This window comes from Pantherophis guttatus, chromosome 4 (assembly GCF_059756535.1).
Source record: "Pantherophis guttatus breed Tessera chromosome 4, ASM5975653v1, whole genome shotgun sequence".
Lineage (NCBI taxonomy): Eukaryota > Metazoa > Chordata > Lepidosauria > Squamata > Colubridae > Pantherophis > Pantherophis guttatus.
This window is the reverse complement of record NC_142066.1, coordinates 57019564-57037920: the sequence shown is the minus strand read 5'-3', so window position 1 is coordinate 57037920 and position 18357 is coordinate 57019564. Positions and strand designations below refer to the sequence as shown.

The window sequence follows — 18357 nt, the reverse complement described above, 5'->3', positions numbered from 1 at the left end:
TTGCAATCTTGGCAGGGGTGTCTGTGCTGCGATCCCAAGTAAAGAACGATTGGCAGGGAAAGGGGGGGGGTTTCCTGCAGCCTGTCCTTTCTTGGGATCACAGCACAGACACCCCTGCCAGGATTGCAAGGCTGAAGGCTTCAGATGGAGCATTTGGGGGATGTGTGTCTGTGCTGCGATCCCAAAGAAAGGATAGGCTGCAGGGGAAAAAAAAAACCCTTTTTTCCCTGCTAATCGTTCTTTACTTCGGATCACAACACAGACACACATCCCCAAAATGCTCCATCCGAAGCCTTCAGCCTTGCAATCCTGGAAGGGGCATCTGTGCTGCGATCCCAAACAAAGAACAGTGTGTGTGTGTGTGTGTGTGTGTGTGTGTGTGTGTGTGTGAGAGAGAGAGAGAGAGAGAGAGAGAGAGAGAGAGAGAGAGAGAGAGAGAGAGAGAGAGAGAGAGAGAGAGAGAGAGAGAGATCCAATCCAACCTCTGTTATCCAGGGTTGACAGCAATATTCTCTCCATCCTCGTCCCCCTCACACACACTTAGGGGTCCCTCACCCCACCCCAAACCTTCCAAGGCAGCCACATCCCTTCACTAACCTGCTTTCCAGCTCCGTTCTCCACCATCACATGCAGGGCAAGAAAAGTAGTCTGTGAGACTACAGTAAAAACACCTTCCAACTTCGTGAGTTTTTTTTCTTCATGAGAACTTGGAAGGTCTGAACTACTGGTATTTATTTATTTTTTACCCTCGTCCAACAGACTACTTTTCTTGTCCTGAACGCTCAGCAGAGAATGGAGCTGGAAAGCAGGTTAGTGAAGAGATGTGGCTGCCCTGCGGGGGAGGGGGAGGGTTTATCATGGGTGGCCTGGCTGAAGGGCCTTCAGGTAAGCCAATGCAGGGCCTTGGGGCAGCTCCGCAGCCCCTGCCTTGCTTTGTCCACCACCACCACCCTCACCGCCTTGCTTCGTTCTTCGTTGCAACATGCAGCCTCTCACAGTAAGGAGAATTGCAGGCAATACTTGTTACTGTGAGAGGCTGCAGGGGAGGCTTGGTCCTCTTACCCAGTTCCCCTCTACCGTTCCTCTTTTTTTCTCTCTGTCACTCACACACACACACACACACACACAGATATTTGATCTCTTGAACTGCTGCACCCTTTTTGCCCAGAGGGAGACAAAGCAGGTGAAAAGTGTTTGAGCACCTGATAGGCACTGGCCTGCATTGTCAAATGTTTGGGCTGCTAAGCACCAGCCGGTACTCCTATTTGGTGTTGCAGGAGCCAGGGTACAGCTACGCCAAGCCAGGCGCTTTTTGGGCCCTGGCCCCGGTGGCCACTGCAATTCTTGTGCCAGCTCTGCACACAGCTGGCCTGACAGCTGCAGCACCCACCAGACCCAGGATTGTAACCTGGCACCTGCAGCATCAAGTAGACGTGCAGGTTGGCGCTCAGTAGCCCAAAGGAGATGTCTTCCTGCTGGAGTTCCGTGTCCAGCCAGGGAGCAGTTCCCAGGACTGCCCGATTCTCAACCAGCTGGCTGCATGGTAGGAGGGGGCTTCCTGCCCACCTGAAAGAGAGGCTGGGTTTGTAAAGAGGCTTCCCCCCCCACCCAAGACCCTCAAGCACCAGGCTGTGGGCTCTACCGCAGGGAGCCTGAATCGGGGCCAAGCTCTTGGCAACTGACTGAGGTAAGACTGTTCTTGAAGGGGGCGCGAGACCCGTGGGCCTCCTGCTGCTTTTGCAGCTGATTGAGGCTACAAAAGCAGCCGTGATTCTTGCTGCCTCTTCCCCCCCCTCACCCGACATGGCAGGGCTTCCTGCCCCTTGCTTCTCACTCTCCCAACCCTTCCACATCTGCCACCCCCAAATTGTGCCCCAAAATAATAAGACCCCCCCAAAAATAAGGGCTTGGCCTTATTTTGGGGGGGGGTCTTATTATTTGAACCCCAAGCCCTTCTTTTGGGGTTCAAAAAAATATAAGACAGGGTTTTATTTTCGGGGAAACATGCTAGCATCAACTTACTAGTATCTTTTTTTCTCTTCTCTCTCTCTCCCTCTCTCTCTCCCTCTCTTTCTCTCTCTCTCTCTCTCTCTCTCGCATTTTCTTTCAACTGGTATTAAAATACTGCTTATTGCCTCTGACTGATGATGTAATAATACCAGAGCTAATAATCATTATCTTATGTTAAAAAGTCTCTGGTAGAAAAATATTGGAGGATATTTGATGGATAGGTTATCAGTGAGCGCAGAGTTTGAAACAGTCTGAATTAGGAGTTCCTGAATTATTTCCACAGATGGTTAACATTAATGTTCTTTGGATTTAAAATCTGCATCTTGCTCATGGGCTTATTAAACACTTGCCTCCACATTTCTTTTTGTAGAAGAAATAGTGGAGCGTGTTGAAGGCCTACTACTACTGATTCTAATTGAGATGCTGTGGGTGGAGGCATTAGCAATGCTCCTTTTGTTCTACTCTCTCATGAAGAAAGAGGTAATAATGGGTGTTCCCACTTGGCCTCATTTTTATTCTTTACAAAACATCAACAAGCAATTTAAATTTCTGAAGACAGTCCTTTTCTAATTTTTTTCTTAAATTTTTTCTCAGATATAAAAAGTAACATAAGATAATAAAAAGTGAAATTAGAGAAAGGGGGAAAAAAGAAAATAGGAAATGTATAAAAGAGAAATTATAATTAGAAATAAGAAAAATCTCTAAAATCGTTCCCGATCTGTTTTACAGCAATTACATGCAAACAAATCTTCACACCTCCCTCTTTAAAATTACATCATGTTTCCCTTCTTCCCATATGCAACTCTTTTTAATTGGCAAATCCAAAAATCATCAATTCATTTTTCCTTTTTCAGCAAAGACTTAATAAGAGATCTTCAGTCTTTAATAAAGTACTTGTCTTAAAAATTTTAAACAGAAACCTTATGCTAGGATCTTGATCCATCTGAAATTTTAGACTGCTATGGTAGGAATGGCTCAAACTCTTGGTCATCCAGTATACCCCTAGAAATTATACTTAACGGAGCCTCCTGACTTTTTGCAGGGCACTAAAAACTTGACTTTGCTATTGAGCCTGGGGTGTGTGTGAGAGCTGAGCCCATGTCATGGCTTGCTTGAGTGTTGGTGAGTCTTTTGGGCTGCTATTTTATGTCCTTTGTTTTTAATCCTGGTTATTTTTTATTCTGTTTTAATTGTGAGACACCCAGAATCATGTATGGAAGATGGGTGGATGAAAGAATGAATGAATATTGACCCACAATTTGTTGTTCTTTTCTATATTTTTTGAGCCATAGTCATGATGGAAAGAGAACGTTTGATTTTGGATAAAATCTTGAATTTACATATATTGTTTCTTTTTAAGTAGAATTACAACTTTAATCAGCTTTTATACTAATTGTAGAACCGGTTTGTTGGCAGATGTATTAGCATTAGATGTATTTAAGACCTTTGATTGTGTGGAATGGCCTACATTGAAGATATTAATAGAGAAGTTAGGTTTTGGAAAAAAATTTAGAAAACTGATAAATCAACTATATTCAGAGATTAAAGCGAGAATAGTTATAAATGATGGTGTTACAGCGACAATAACCTTAAGCCAGTGAACGAGTCAGAGTTGCCCTTTATCCCCAATAATCTCCATTATTGATGGAGGTTTTGGCAAATGCAGTTAGACAAGATTCATTGATTGGAGGAATTGGTGTACAGAAGAAAACTAAAATAAATTTATTTGCAGATGATACATATTAACATTTCAAAATCCCATAGTTATTATAGAGAGGATATATTTACACCTGGGAAATTTGGGAAATATAGTGGATTACAAATAAACTGGGAAAAACCAGAAATGATGTTATATAAACATAGTAAAGAAGAAGAGCCTTGGTAGTACAGGGGTTTAAGGCACCCTGTTATTAAGCTGGTTATTAAGACCAGCTGCCTGCAATTACTGCAGGGTTCGAATCTCGCCAAGGCTCAAGGTTGACTCAGCCTTCCATTCTTTCTAAGGTAGGTAAATTGAGGACCCAGTTGTGGGGGCAATAAGCTGACTTTGTATAAATATACAAAAGAATGAAGGCTATTGCTGAGCACATTGTAAGCCGCCCTGAGTCTTCGGAGAAGGGCGGCATATAAATCAAATTTAAAAAAAAAAAAAAAAGTGAATGTATTGAAAGGAAAATATAAATTAAAAATAGTAGATAGTATTAAATATTTAGGTTTTGACATCCCCAAAAATATTCAAGAGTTAAAGAAAATAAATTATGAAAAGTTAAAGAAAGATATAAAAAATAAAATAGATAAATATGAGAAAATAAAATTATCATAGTTTGGAAGAATTGCAATGATAAAAATGAAAGTTTTACCAAAATTTATTTTTTTGTTTTGGATGATCTTAATTAAATTTTCAGATCAAGAATTAAAGCAAATACAAAGGTTGCTGGAGGTGTATTGTAAAGGAGGTAAGAGAGCAAGAATAAGTAAAGCATTATGGTATGATCCATTAAAAAAGGGTGGGCTGGGTCTTCCAAATGTTAGAAATTATTGAGTAGCTAATCAATTAAAGGTGGTCCCATATCTGATATGATATGATATGATATGATATGATATGATATGATATGATATGATATGATATGATATTACAGAACAGAACAGAATTCTTTATTGATCAAGTGTGATTGGACACACAAGGAATTTGTCTTTGATGCATATGCTCTCAGTGTACATAAAGAAAAATAAAACACATTCATCAAGAATCATAAGATACAACACTTAGTGATAGTCATAGGATACTAATAATCAAATTGTACTAGGAAACAAATAAAACAATATAAATTGTAAAGATACAAGTAACATGGTTATAGTCGTAAGTGGGAAGAGATAGGTACTAGGAAGGATGAGAAGAATAATAGTAATACAGTCTTAGTAAATAATTTGATAGTGTTGTGGGAATTAGTTGTTAAGCAGAGTGATGGCATTCAGGAAAAAAGTGTCCTTGTGTCTAGTTGTTCTGGTGTGCAGTGCCATATAGCGTCGTTTTGAGATTAGAAGTTGAAACAATTTATGTCCAGGATATGAGGGGTCTGTAAATATTTTCACAGCCTTTTTTGTAACTCGTGCAGTATAAAGGTCCTCAATAGAAGGCAGGTTGGTAGCAATTGTTTTTTCTGCTGTTCTAATTATCTGTTGAAGTCTGTGTCTATCTTGTTTGATTGCAGAGCCAAACCAGACAGTTATAGAGGTGCAGGTGACAGACTCAATAATTTCTCTGTAGAACTGAATCATCAGCTCCTTGGGCAGTTTGAGCTTTCTGAGTTGGCGCAGAAAGAACATTCTTTGTTGTTCTTTTTTGATGACATTTTTGATGTTAGGTGTCCATTTTAAGTATTGAGATATAATAGAAACTAGAAACTTAAAGGTCTCTACTGTTGATACTGTATTGTTTAGTATTGTAAGAGGTAGTAGTATAGAAGGGTTTCTCCTAAAGTCTACCACTATTTCTACAGTTTTGAGTGTATTTAGTTCAAGATTGTTCTGATTGCGCCACAAGGCTAGTTGTTCAACCTCCCTTCTGTATTCATCGTTGTCTCCAGTGAAACCAATCACTGTTGTATCATCTGCAAACTTAAGTACTTTAACAGAGGGATCTTTTGAGATGCAGTCATTGAGCATACAAGTGGAACAAATAAATTAATAAATAAATTGATGTATAGAGAGAAGAGTAGTGGAAAGAGCACACAGATCTGGGGGGCTCTTGTGCTAATTGTACAGGTATCAGATGTGATTTTGCCTAGCTTCACCTGCTGCTTCCTGTCTGTTAGGAAGCTTATTATAGCATTAACTAGAGATTTAATATGGAGGGATATAGAGTTGAAAGGATTAAGGGAAATAGGTGATCCTAAAGAAACATTGGTTTAAAAAGGATATTAAAAAATTGCTGGAGGATTCAAAATCCCTTTTTAAAAATTTGATAGAATTATGGAATAAATGGAGATACCGCTTAATGTCAGGAATTTCTCCTTTAACACCAGTGGCGTAAATGGAAATTCCCTAAGAGTGAATTGAAAGAATGGATTAGTAAACTAAAAGAAAATCAGATATATAAATGGGAATACTGGAAGAACAAGATAAAGAATATAACCCAACTAAAGAACATTTTATCAAATATTAAATTAAATTGTTGAATTTAATACAATTAGAGAAATGGATAAAAGTGGAAGAAAGATTCGAGGAGAAAGATAGACAGTTAACAAAATTTGAAATGATTATAAAAGAATGTGAGGTGAATGAAGAATATATAGGTAAAGGAAGAATTGGGAAAATATATAGAATATTAACTGAATTAGAAGAGCAGGCAAAAAGTTTAAAATTAATTTAGGAATCAGATTTAGGAGAAATAAATGATAATGATTGGAAAAATATTTGGAATAGGAGAGTATATATGTCAAGAGTTAAGGAAAATGGATATAAAGTGATATGGAAGTGGTACCTAACGCCATGTAAATTAAATCAAATAGATGATAAATATACAAATATTTGTTGGAGGTGCAAGAAAGAGGTTGGAACATATAAACATATGTGGTGGGATTGTGATGGTGGAATGTAAATTTAAATATGTCACCAAGGATTGCATTACTGTTGCTGGTGGAAAAACAGGATATAAATGACACAAAAAAGGAATTGATTGTAAATTTGATAATGGCAGCTAGATTAGTGATGGCTAAATATTGGGGACGAAATTGGGATATTTAAAGAAATGAGTGGTATAATGAAATTTGGAGTATGGCAACAAATGATAAATTAATAACAGAAATTAAATTTAAAAAAGGGATGATAAAAGCAAACAATTATAATGAAATATGGGGGAATTTTATAAAAACAGTGTTAGTGGAAGGCAAAGGGAATAAACGTACTCAAGAATATATGTTGTTTTGGAGGGGATAAGGGCACAATTGGAATATATAGTATACCGGCATCTTTTAATTGTTATAGAAGAAGAAATATAAGAGAAAAAATAGTCTGGGGATGGGTGTGTGTGCACTGTAATATTTGTATTTTTTTCCCTTTTTTATATTTACATTTATATATACTATGTTTGCATTATTTGTATTTAAGATTAAAAATTATTTTAAAAAAAAGAACCGATTTAGTTTTACAGATAGAGGATATAGACTTGTTAAGAATCAGACAATGTCTTTAGTTTTAATAGGAAAGGTTTTGGTGAATCCTGGTTTTATGTATCCCCTCAAATTAAGATGAATTGATTAAACTATTAATGTAACTCTAATTAAGAACAATGGAAGTTTATAGGAGGAGATCATGTTAGCCTGTATTACTAAATCATGATGTAACATAACCTGAAGCATAACTAATGGATTAGTTTATATATTAGGCCAAATATTGCCACATATTACTTGTTTGGTTATGTGAAATCATACTATTGAATTCATACATCATGCCAAATCACAGTATAATTCTGAGAATCCAGTGTAAAGGAGTTGTAAAATAGCTTATCAATTAGCATACACTGCATTAACATACTAGCTAATCAGTGTCTCCTGATTTTCACAAACTTTCTAGTTAATGTCTAGAAGGCAAATCCTACTATTATAAGGCAAATCCACATCTATTCTTGGATTCACATCTGTGTAGTGTCATTAATATTATATAGAACTGGTAGAGAGGCTCTGTCTATTGGGATGGTAGCCTTGGTATATTTGTCAGAACATAAAGAGTTTAATGTCCTTTTTGTGCCAAAATATTTTATTCTTAAAACTTGCAATTTAACTTTTAGCATGCCTTTTTGCTGTTTGTAATTTACACTTGCATTATCTGCTGCTCGGTGTGATTTTTATTTTTTTATTTTGCCTTAAATAGTTAGCGCTGCTTTATGGCATTTTTCTAAAATATAGTTTAGAATATTTTTTGTGTTTGTTTAAGTGGATAATATTTTTATGTGTGACAGTTTCTATGTGTCTCCTATAATATATTTCTTATTTTCCAAAATGTTAGTTCCTTTATGTACATCATTCAGCAAGCACATTCTGCTTCTTTAAATCCCCATTTATGTAAAAGAAATAAGAAAACTTCAGCGGAACTGACAACTCAAAAGACCACCTCTTCTCTTCCTCCTTTTTGTTTCTGTAATTTATATTTCAGATATTTGCATATCCTTAAAAAAGGTATATAAATATAGCCTGGAATTCTGTCTTTTAAAGAATATTATATAGTAGAGATACTTCTCCTGAAACTTAGGAGCAGGGACATAACAACTTTTGTACACTATGCTTTTCAATCTGGCTTTGATATTAATTAGTTTAGTTCTCAAATTCCCTCTTTTGGTGGTTATTATCAAAGCTATAGATAACATTAGGATTTTTATAAAAGATAGTGAAAATGGATATGTTGTTAGTAACTATTTCAGTTGGGGTCATAAACTTGAGTTGTTTGTGCTGGTTATACACTTTGTCAATACAGCTTGAAATCCTGGCAAGATTAGCATTAAAAATAACTTTGTCTTTTTGAATAGTTAGACCTATATATGCGATGTCATGCACATTAATCCAATTTCTGTAAATCACAGGCCATCAAGAGTTTTCAATCTATTTTACATTTTTTCCTTCTTATCATTTATATTATATGTCCTATTATATCCTGTTTAATTTGTTTAAGACTTAGTCCCCTGGCCATCCTCTACCAAATACTTTATGCATTATCAAACCATTTTTAGGGGGAGGTAGCTATTCCTACATATGTTATCAATGGTTGTTACTTAGCAATAATGGTAGTGCTGCAGACTTCTATTTATGGATTGTGTATTTCACTTTGCTACTATTTGTTAACAGCATAAATAGAATTGTAGATTAGATTGTTAGTAGTTTTTTAAGCAATAGAAAATAAAACTTCTCTTTTTAAAGGCATTTTTATTATCACAAAAAAATCCAAACAGCTTAAGACAAGTTCAGACAAGCAAGATATGTGAAAGAATTTTGAAGGCTGAGCTATTGCAGGTGTAAACAGGATGGTGAGTTTGGTGCTAATATTTTATAAGGAAGACCATAAGAATTTAAAAGAGGAGCCTTGGTAGTACAGTGGCTTAATGCACCCTGTTATTAACACAGCTGCCTGCAATTTCTGCAGGTTCGAATCTTACCAGGCTCAAGGTTGACTCAGCCTTCCATCCTTTCTAAGGTAGGTTAAATGAGGAACCAGTTTGTGGGGGCAATAAGCTGACTTTGTATAAATATACAAAAGTATGAAGGCTATTGCTTAACGCATTGTAAGCCGCCCTGAGTCTCCAGAGAAGGGCGGCATATAAATCAAATTAAAAAAAAAAAAAGGCAATACTATTATAGTTCAGGTTAGAATAGTGAGTGGTATTTTTAAGTTTTAAGTTAAACCATTTTTCTTTATTGTTTTTGTTTCTGTGAAAATTAGTAGATGACTTAATACAAAATTATGTATCACCTTTCAGCATTGTTTGGAAAGGTTAATTTCATTCATATTGAATTAACATCTCTAAGGCTTCCTAGAAAAAAGAAGGATTGCCTAATACCTCCATATATATATAGCTCTGAGCTCCTTAGAAGCAAGATTGAGCAAATGTAAGATAGCAGAAGGAATAGAAATATTATCTATTCATCTCTTGCCTCTTTGATATTTCAGAATTGGCCAGATGCTGTTATATTTACCTTTTAAAAATAGGCTTGAGGACACTATGTTTTAGAATGCATAACATATGTGGAAATGAATATTTACAAGCCCTTAGGTTCTGTAATGTCTAGGATACCTTTAATTTGGTGTTCTGCAGAGAGTGTTTCTTTACTCTTCTTCCCCCTTTCTTGTATACAGGGGATTATGCAACTGATCCTTTGAGTGTAGTTTCTTAAAACAATAGTCTGGTATTCTTTAACGCTGTGTTATATACAGTAATTTAGAGTTCTTGCCTTGATCTTGGCTGGGGAAGAAGTAATGATGTATATTTGCATGTGAATTCAGATGACCAGATCAATTTATATGGTAGGCTAATACTTTAAAGCTTACTTGTTAAATAATCTTTCATAGAAAAGATGGAAATTCAAAAAGTCTATATTAAACTGAAATGTGAGTTTTGCAAATCTTGCATTTTGTCTGTGGATTGATTTTTTTTTTCTTTTAAAAGCACCCACACAGTAATGTTGCCTGCCTGGTTTTCCTCATCACATATATCCTAAGTACATTATTAATTCCTTTATTTTAAACAAGTGCAGTGACCTACAGCAAAGATTAAAGAGGAACATTTTCCTTCTCTTCTCTTCTTCACTCCATTGTGGCACTTTTAATATCATATCATTCTGAAGGATTCCTCAGATATATTTTTTTCAAGAGTCCTTCGTAGAAAGGAAGTACATTGTTTTTTTTGTTTTTCTAACCTTAAATTGACATCCATAATTTACACAATTGTTAGCTTTTTCGTTTGGTTTACAGAGCAGTAATGATAGCACTGCAGACATCAATATATGGATAATATATTCCATTTTGCTAGTGTTTGCTAACAACATAAATAGAACTGTAGACTAAATTGTTAGTAGAGACTCTGAGGCAATGGAAATTTAAATTTCTTTTCATAAGGACATTTTTATAATCAGGAAAAAAACATCCAAATAACTTAAGTGCTATTTCAGACATGTTCTGGTACTGATTGATACTTTCCTAAATACTATTTTAAAGATAGTTTTAAAATTCATTTGATGCTTTCTATTCTGTTGATACACTGCTTGATTCTCTAATAATTCATTGTATGTATTTAAGTTTCTTACAGATAAAAATTTCTTTTGTAAATTACTGTAAATTGTTAATGAGCATTGAATGGAGTTTAAAAATTAATAGGCAGCAATAAAACCAATTTGCAGAATTGTTCTAAAAACTTACTTTAAAATAGATTTGTAGCATTAAATGTCCTTCTATTTGTGATTCTTGTTTCTTTATTTAAGGCTGTACTTCAGTTACCAACTCCCAAAAAATCTTGATTATCTCATGAGGTCCATCTCCCCCAATATTCAGTAATCGGAAAACCATTAAAAATGGATAATCAAATTTGTAAATTATATTCGACCCAGTTTTGTCTGATTTTTAGTTTAGTTGGAGACCAAGGCTGTTTTGATGGGCAATTTAAGCTGGAGTGAAAACTGAAAATAAGCACTAAATCCTTGTTCAGTTAGATTTTTCTAATAGCTTTTGGTACTATCAATCATACTATTCTTTCAGGTGCCTGGCTAGGTTTGGATTTTGGGGATTAGGGTCAGAAAGAGGCTAGCTTGAGGGCAGGAAATGAAATTGTACTCTTATACTGGCCACAGAGAATTATTGCTTTATTCCATTCTAATAAGTATATGAAGTCAGTGAGGAAAGTTATCCCACAAAGTGCAGTCATTGGTTTGAGTGCAAAGAAAACAAAACTCAGTTACAGATAGTCCTCCAAATATGACCAGGATGGAGTATCTTCATAATTGTTACATGCCATAATAGCCGTTAAGTGAAGTATCTCATTTAACGGTTCCCCCATCCCAGCTCTCTGCAACATAATTGTGAAACAAACATGCAAAATGAAACAAACAAAATATTAAAAAGTTATGATGTTTATGTAGTTACTTACCAAGTACATCTAAATTATATTAAAGTAACTAAAATATCTTTAAAAACCCCAAAGTATGTCACAACTTTTGAGCACCCCTAATATTTGGAAATTAAAAATTGAAAAATTTGACACAACCTCAGTAGATTGTTAAGTGCAGCACAGAATTCCTCAGTGATGATTTTGCTGCTTTACGAGGTTGCACAACGCTGCAGGAAGTTGCAGAAAGCTTGTGCAGCACTGTGCAAATTCTTTTAAGGCAGCAAAATGGGGCAGTTTGTCCATGGGCTGCAGAGTGCGATTCTGGAATCGTGCCACACAGCCAAGCAACAAAGCAGCCCATTCCAGTGCTATGGAAGAGTTCAAAGCTCTTCCAAAGGTAAGTGAGGAGGATGTTAAGGCCTGGTGGGGTGGGAAAATGGTTTAAGACGACAGGGAACTATTGGGGAAAGAAAAGGCTTGTAGGGACCTGATATTGGGGGGACGGGCAGATAGTTATGGCATTGCAGTGGCCATAATTTGAGAGCCAGGTCATAGATAGCTTTTGGTGGGAGGAGTCGACCATAACTTCAAATGACTGTTAAGTGACAGATTGTAAGTCGAGGACTATTGGTATATATAAAAAGGCAGTAGAAACCTTTGAGCCTTGGAGCAAAAAAAAAAAAAAAAGACAAAATTTAATTAAGATACAAATTGCTTTAATTTCTAGGAATGGGTTTTCAGCCTTTTTAAGGACATGATACCACTGTTTTCAAAATATTTTTGGATGTGAATTTCTTACTTGGATGGTCAAATTGCAGTTATAACATTTATACAAATTAACTTAATAGGTTTTTATCTTTCACAGACAAGGAAGGTCTGGCTACTGTTGAATATAATTTGTTCACACTCAGATTAGCATATTACAATTTCTACATAGACACTGTCTTTGAAATATATTTGCATCTACTGCTAGAAGAGAATGCTGCTCCTATGGTAATAATGCTAGCACAATATTTGATCAGATACTGCTGAATTCCAAAGATTGGTTACTACTTTCAGAGTCTGAAATGGTTTCATGTAAAAATACTCTAAATAGGTTTTCCCATCAAATGGGATAAGAGAAATTACATTCTAAAGTAAAGCTAAGTTGGTATATATATTGGACAAAGCTGCTGCCTTAGTTGTGGTAAATAGCTCTGAAATCTATCTAGATGTTTATTCCCTCCTAGAGGTAAAACAGAAATGTATTCCCTTGCTTGGGTTGCCATTGCTCAATGTCACCTCTGTCTTATTTTTAATTGCTGCCCATTTTATTCTCTATTAGTCTTAATTTTTTTTTTACATTCTATTACTACATTGAAACCTCGTAGCTCTTGTGCCTGTTCTGGGAAGTCTAGGGAGGTGGGGGGGGAGAAAATGTTTGTATTTCTTATAAAACTTTTCAATAAAAAAAAAAAAAGAAACCTTGTAGCTCTTGACCAAAAATGGCATGAATGTTTTAATACAAATAAATAATATTAGAATAATTTATTTCAGAATAGTTTGTATAGCCTGTAACCATGACTCCTAATAGTTTATATTTTGAATGGTAAAGAACAATACTGATAATTAGAGAATGGGATAAAGGGTATACAAAGACCAAAATAAATGTGTTGTAGTTCAGTTTACATTCCTTAATTTTTTGTAATATTCAATATCAGAAACTTTAAGTTATTTTTTTGAAGGCTGTTAACTAGAATTATAGTAATAGATCCATTTAGAATAGTTATTTATTTCTTTTGCCATGAGCTGTTTTCTGGATTTAAAAAATATCTACCATTATACCTACCATTATTTGACATAGTTGGAGAAAGGATGTTGACAAGCAGGATGAGAATAGTTACTCACGCCCTCTGTACCACTTGCCCAATATTCAACTACTTATTTCTGGGCCATTTTAAAATGTAGACCTGCAAAACAGTGGATGATTGAATTTTATTCATATTACTGGATCCTTTGGTCAATTTCTTGAAGCAGTGAATATATTTTAGAGCTGAATTACTACAGGTTTAAGTGAGGGCTCTCAGAAAAAGAACAATATAGTACACTAGCAGTTGGGGGAAAGTTCTTTTGTATTTTCTCATTAACTTACTAATTTTTAAGCCGCCCAGAGTTATTACCTTATTGGGGAGACAGGCAGCATATAAATTTCATACATACATACATACATACATACATACATACATACATACATACATACATACTCACTCTACGTAAAAGAGACTTAATTTTCCTCGAATGTGGTTCAGTGTTTCCTTCCAACAATTTAATGTTGTTTACTATGTGGATGAGATTATCAGAAGTTTGGGGAACTTTCCAAAAAAAGCTATTTCTTAGCACTTGTTACACTGCAAAACAGCCATCCCTGCCCCCCAACGAATTTAATCTGAAAAATTATGAGTGCCATGATTATTAAAACTCTTAGCATGAATGTTCAGTATCAGTTATATGCTGAATGCATCTTAAAAAATAAATTAGTGTTACTCCACATACACTATTTCCAGAAAAAGGGTGGCATGGGATGGGTGGAAATCCTAGCGTCAGTCTGATTTCTCCCCCTCCCCTATATCCCCTGCCCGCCTGTCTACTGCATAGGGCCTTTTTCTGCCCCTTGACAGTTTCTGCCTAACAAATGGTGTTTCTTTTTTACAGCATAATGATCCGGGACTTGTTGTGGTGATGGTAAACTTAGTGGTAATTTTTAATTTTCAGACTGAATTTACTTCTTTTTTGTCATCAGAGCACCAAATATGTTAGGCTTACTTTTCTCTGTTGTAGCCTTCATCTTTTCTGCTTGGTCTTTTTGTTTCCCTTTTTTTCCTTTCCATTTCTTCATGCACTCTTTTATGTCTGATCCTTGTTCATTAAGGGTTTAATGCTCAAAAGGGATGTTTGTGTTAGAACTGCCAAAAATTTGTGGAGATTCACTTCAAATACCAAATCTCTAATACTGTCCAAACTTGATCTTCCCCCACCTTTCCCAAGTACATACTGATTGTTAGTAGTTATTATGACAGTTCAGTAGATAATTGAAATTGAAAACATTGACTGCCTTAGGAAGCAAAAGTACTAATGTATTCTTCATATTATAAAGGAGTCTGTCATATTCATTTGGACAGAACAAATGTCACTCCTATAAACATGTAAAAATTAAAAGAAAAATATATAATTTAAAATACAGTATTATGAATGTGGTTCTTTTGCTCAAAACTGCAGTCATCGTTTTGTATTACAATTGGGCATAAATCCCCTTCGTCCTCTACCCTTCTTACTGAAAATGTGTATATATATATGTATATATATATATATATATATATATCTAAATAAAAATGGTACTTTAAAATGTTTTTTCACAGATGGCTAGTGTTTACAAATTTGATCACCCTACCCAGGTTTCTAAATTTGAGATACAGCAGAAATTGATAAATTTTTAGAAGAGTTGTTCAACCTGGAAAATGTTGAAATGTATTCCCAAATTAAATTTACATTGGGGATTGGTTTGCTTCTATTTTAATGGCACATCAAGGGCAAAACTTTATTTAAACCTCATGTTAAATATTGTGAGGAATTACAATTCCTGTTTTATAATTAAGAAATAGAAACAAAGCTAATAAGTCCTCTGACAGTAGTGAGACATGAACTCGGATTTCCCAAGTACAGTCTTGTCAGTTGGGCTACTCTAACTGTCAAAAAAATAACTATCAATTTTTTTAGAAATGCAAATACTCAAGTATTTGAAAATATTATCTGTTATGCCACATGTCCAGTTTCCTTATTTCAGCACAATTCAAGCTTGGACATCTTTTGGCCCAAGGGTATAATCTATGTGTTTTTGAATGAGAGGAATATTGTTAACACCAATCCCCCCCCCCCCAAGTTTGATAATGAGGGAAGTAAATATTTTGTTTTTTCACTCAAGGTATCCACCAGATAAGGTAAGTAATTCCTTTTTACCAGTGCCCTTACATCACAACTCACAGCGCATGTTGTGATGTAAAAATAAACACCCCAAAGGCTGTGATAGTCGAAGTGCTCGTCTGCCCCATTTTGCTTTGTTTGGCTGGTTATGAGTGAATTAAAATACATATGGAATCTTCAGCATAGTTTGATTAGTTCAAAGTCAGTTTTCTTCGCAACTAGTCCTTTTCACAGCTTATAAGGAAAGGATATGGTAGAATCCAAAGAGCCCATTTTGAATCTAGCAAGGTTTTAACAGCAAAGTTAATCTTCCAAAACTCTGAAATAATTGCATGTTAATTATGGGTGTTATGGACATTGGTAATCTGTGTCCTATGATCTGAGAGAATGCATTTTTCCCATTCCTCAATTTTTTTGATCTAATGTAAAAATCATTAATTTTAGTATTCACTTGCTCAAATATTTGGGCCAAAAGCTAGAAGCAACAAAGAGAAAACAAGGCTAGGTCTGGCAATCAAGATATATAGACTTATGATTGTAAGCTGTGAGAATGGCTTGTGTTTGGTTCTCTGTAGCTTTCTGGTCTCTGCACTCCAAAGGCAAGATCTCTAACCAACCCCAAACCAATGTGTACAAAGCGACTTACCAGAGGATAATCGTTCTGTCCTATTCACTCAACTGATAGGTCTGATTCCCTTGCAGGTAGAACAGATCCCATCCCTATCGTTGTCAAATATGATGTCATGGGCATGGGACGGATGGAAATGGAGGTAAGTGTTCCCTGCAACATAGTTTTGTATCAGGCAAGATTAAGTTCTGTACATATATTTTAAAATCATGAAACGTATCTAAATGTTTCTCAACTTATGTGTTTCTGGACTACAGTTTTCATCATCTAACCCTAATAATTATAATCCAACGCACATAGATGGCATCAGTGGGGAAGGATCTTTTGGTCAAGGAAATAATAGTGCTCCAATATAATATAAATGTAGAATAGACTTCAATTAGTGGTTTTAAAAAATGCTTTAAAAAAGTTTTTTTTAAAAAAAGCTCGGACGATCATAGCTGTGCCCCACAATCGTCTGAACTTTTTTTTTTTTTTACTTTTTTAAAGCATTTTTTTTACTACCTGTTTGCCCCCACCACTAGTAAAAAAATGCTTAAAATGTTTGTTTTTTTAAAAAAGTTCTGACGATCGCGCGTTACTTAGCTGATCGGAGGAACTTTTTTAAAATATTTTTTTACTACCGGTTCGGCGAACCAGTAGTATTTTTTACTACCGGTTTGGGCAAACTGGCCTGAACCGGTAACATTTCACCCCTGCTATCAAGGCACACTCAGAAGTAATATATGTAACTTAATGCCTGAAGAATGCAACAGGTTTTATTTATTAAATACACTGGAACAGTACTTTCTGTTTTTCAGATATGGAAACAGATATCCTAGTATAAGGTCAGAAAAGAGTCATTCTGATTTCCACACGAAGAATCTCTGTCTTTAGCTAACCATCAGAAATTTGGCACAGTCTGTAATAGATGCACATTTTAAAGAATCTACTAAATCATTTGTAACATAAATCACCTGAAAATTAGAGCTCCTATATCCATAGAAAATAGTAGAGCTTTTTAAATAGACTGCAAAACATTTGGAAGAACATTTCATGAAGGAAGAACCTCTGACTACTGCTCAAAAGATTGTGTTCTCTGTAAGGGTTGATGTCACCTATGCAAAGACTTCTTCATGGTATCTCAATGCAGGTACAACAGTTTGTTTAGTGACTGTTCAAAGTTACAACTGCACTGAAAAAAACTGACTTATGAACATTTTTCACACTTACAACCATTGCAGAATCCTCATGATGATGTGATAAAAATTCAGATGCTTAGCAGCTGGTTCATATATGTTATGGTTGCAAAGTCCGGGGGGTCATTGATCAATTTTTGGGACCTTCTGATAAGCAAAGTAAATGGAAAAGCCAGATTCACTTAACAATGCTGTAACTAACTTAATAGCAATGACTCACTTAACAGCTGTGGCAAGAAAGATTGTAAAATGGGGCTACAGTCACTTAACATGTCTCACTTAGCAACATAAATTTTGGGGTCATTTCTAGTCATGAATTGAGGACTACCTGCATGTTTGTATATGTGCAGAAAGCACCCCAAGAAACTCATGATGAGCTAGATAGTGTAGATATGCTGTTGAAATGGCTACAGAAGGTCTTTGAGAGGATGTGGAATTTTGACACTTAAACTCTTTGAATAATTTGTACAGCCTCTACTTTTTTTTAAATACAGAGACATGCTTACAAGAGGTTTATCAAATCACAATTTGTTCATAGAGAGCAAGATTGTTTTCTTAAAACCTAAGTTGATTCAAGTTGTTGGTAAACTTAAAAAAAGGTTGGGCAGAATACAATGATGATGGTGGCTTTGGAGTCTGCTCCTTCTGCCTATGCTTTCTGCTGTTGCACAGGCCTTGAAAATATATTTCAGTGTGAGAGAAAGGATTTTTTTCATGTAGTCATAGGAAAGAAAAATGAGACTATATTTTTAACTGGCAGTGAGTGGGTATGTACTTTGCACAATTTTTCTTTGGGGGGCAAATATTTCTACTTCAAAAAAAATGGGTCCTCTTTTTGGGATCCAAAATAGATTAGATTTTCTTGAAATAAAATGTCTCCTCTAAAGATTTTTAGCATGAGTACATTGCACTTTTTTATTTATCTTGCAGATGAAGTAGACTGTTTAAAATAATAAGATATGTTATTATTTATTAATATTTTCTGCTCACTGAGT

General features: G+C 35.4%; 1 protein-coding gene across 7 annotated transcripts in view; it reads left to right on the top strand.

The window, feature by feature from the left end:
• The window catches only part of GPATCH8 (G-patch domain containing 8), a 107776-nt gene that overhangs the window by 62848 nt on the left and 26571 nt on the right, over nt 1–18357 (top strand). For 4 of the 7 annotated variants that reach the window (XM_034416050.3, XM_087892240.1, XM_087892239.1 and 1 more), the window contains one exon: nt 16259–16326. In XM_034416050.3, coding sequence (XP_034271941.1) covers nt 16259–16326 — 68 coding nt within the window. Of the gene's footprint in view, nt 1–14290; nt 14333–16258; nt 16327–18357 lie in introns of all 7 variants that reach the window. The other 3 variants (XM_087892238.1, XM_087892243.1, XM_087892242.1) reach the window with 1 other exon arrangement.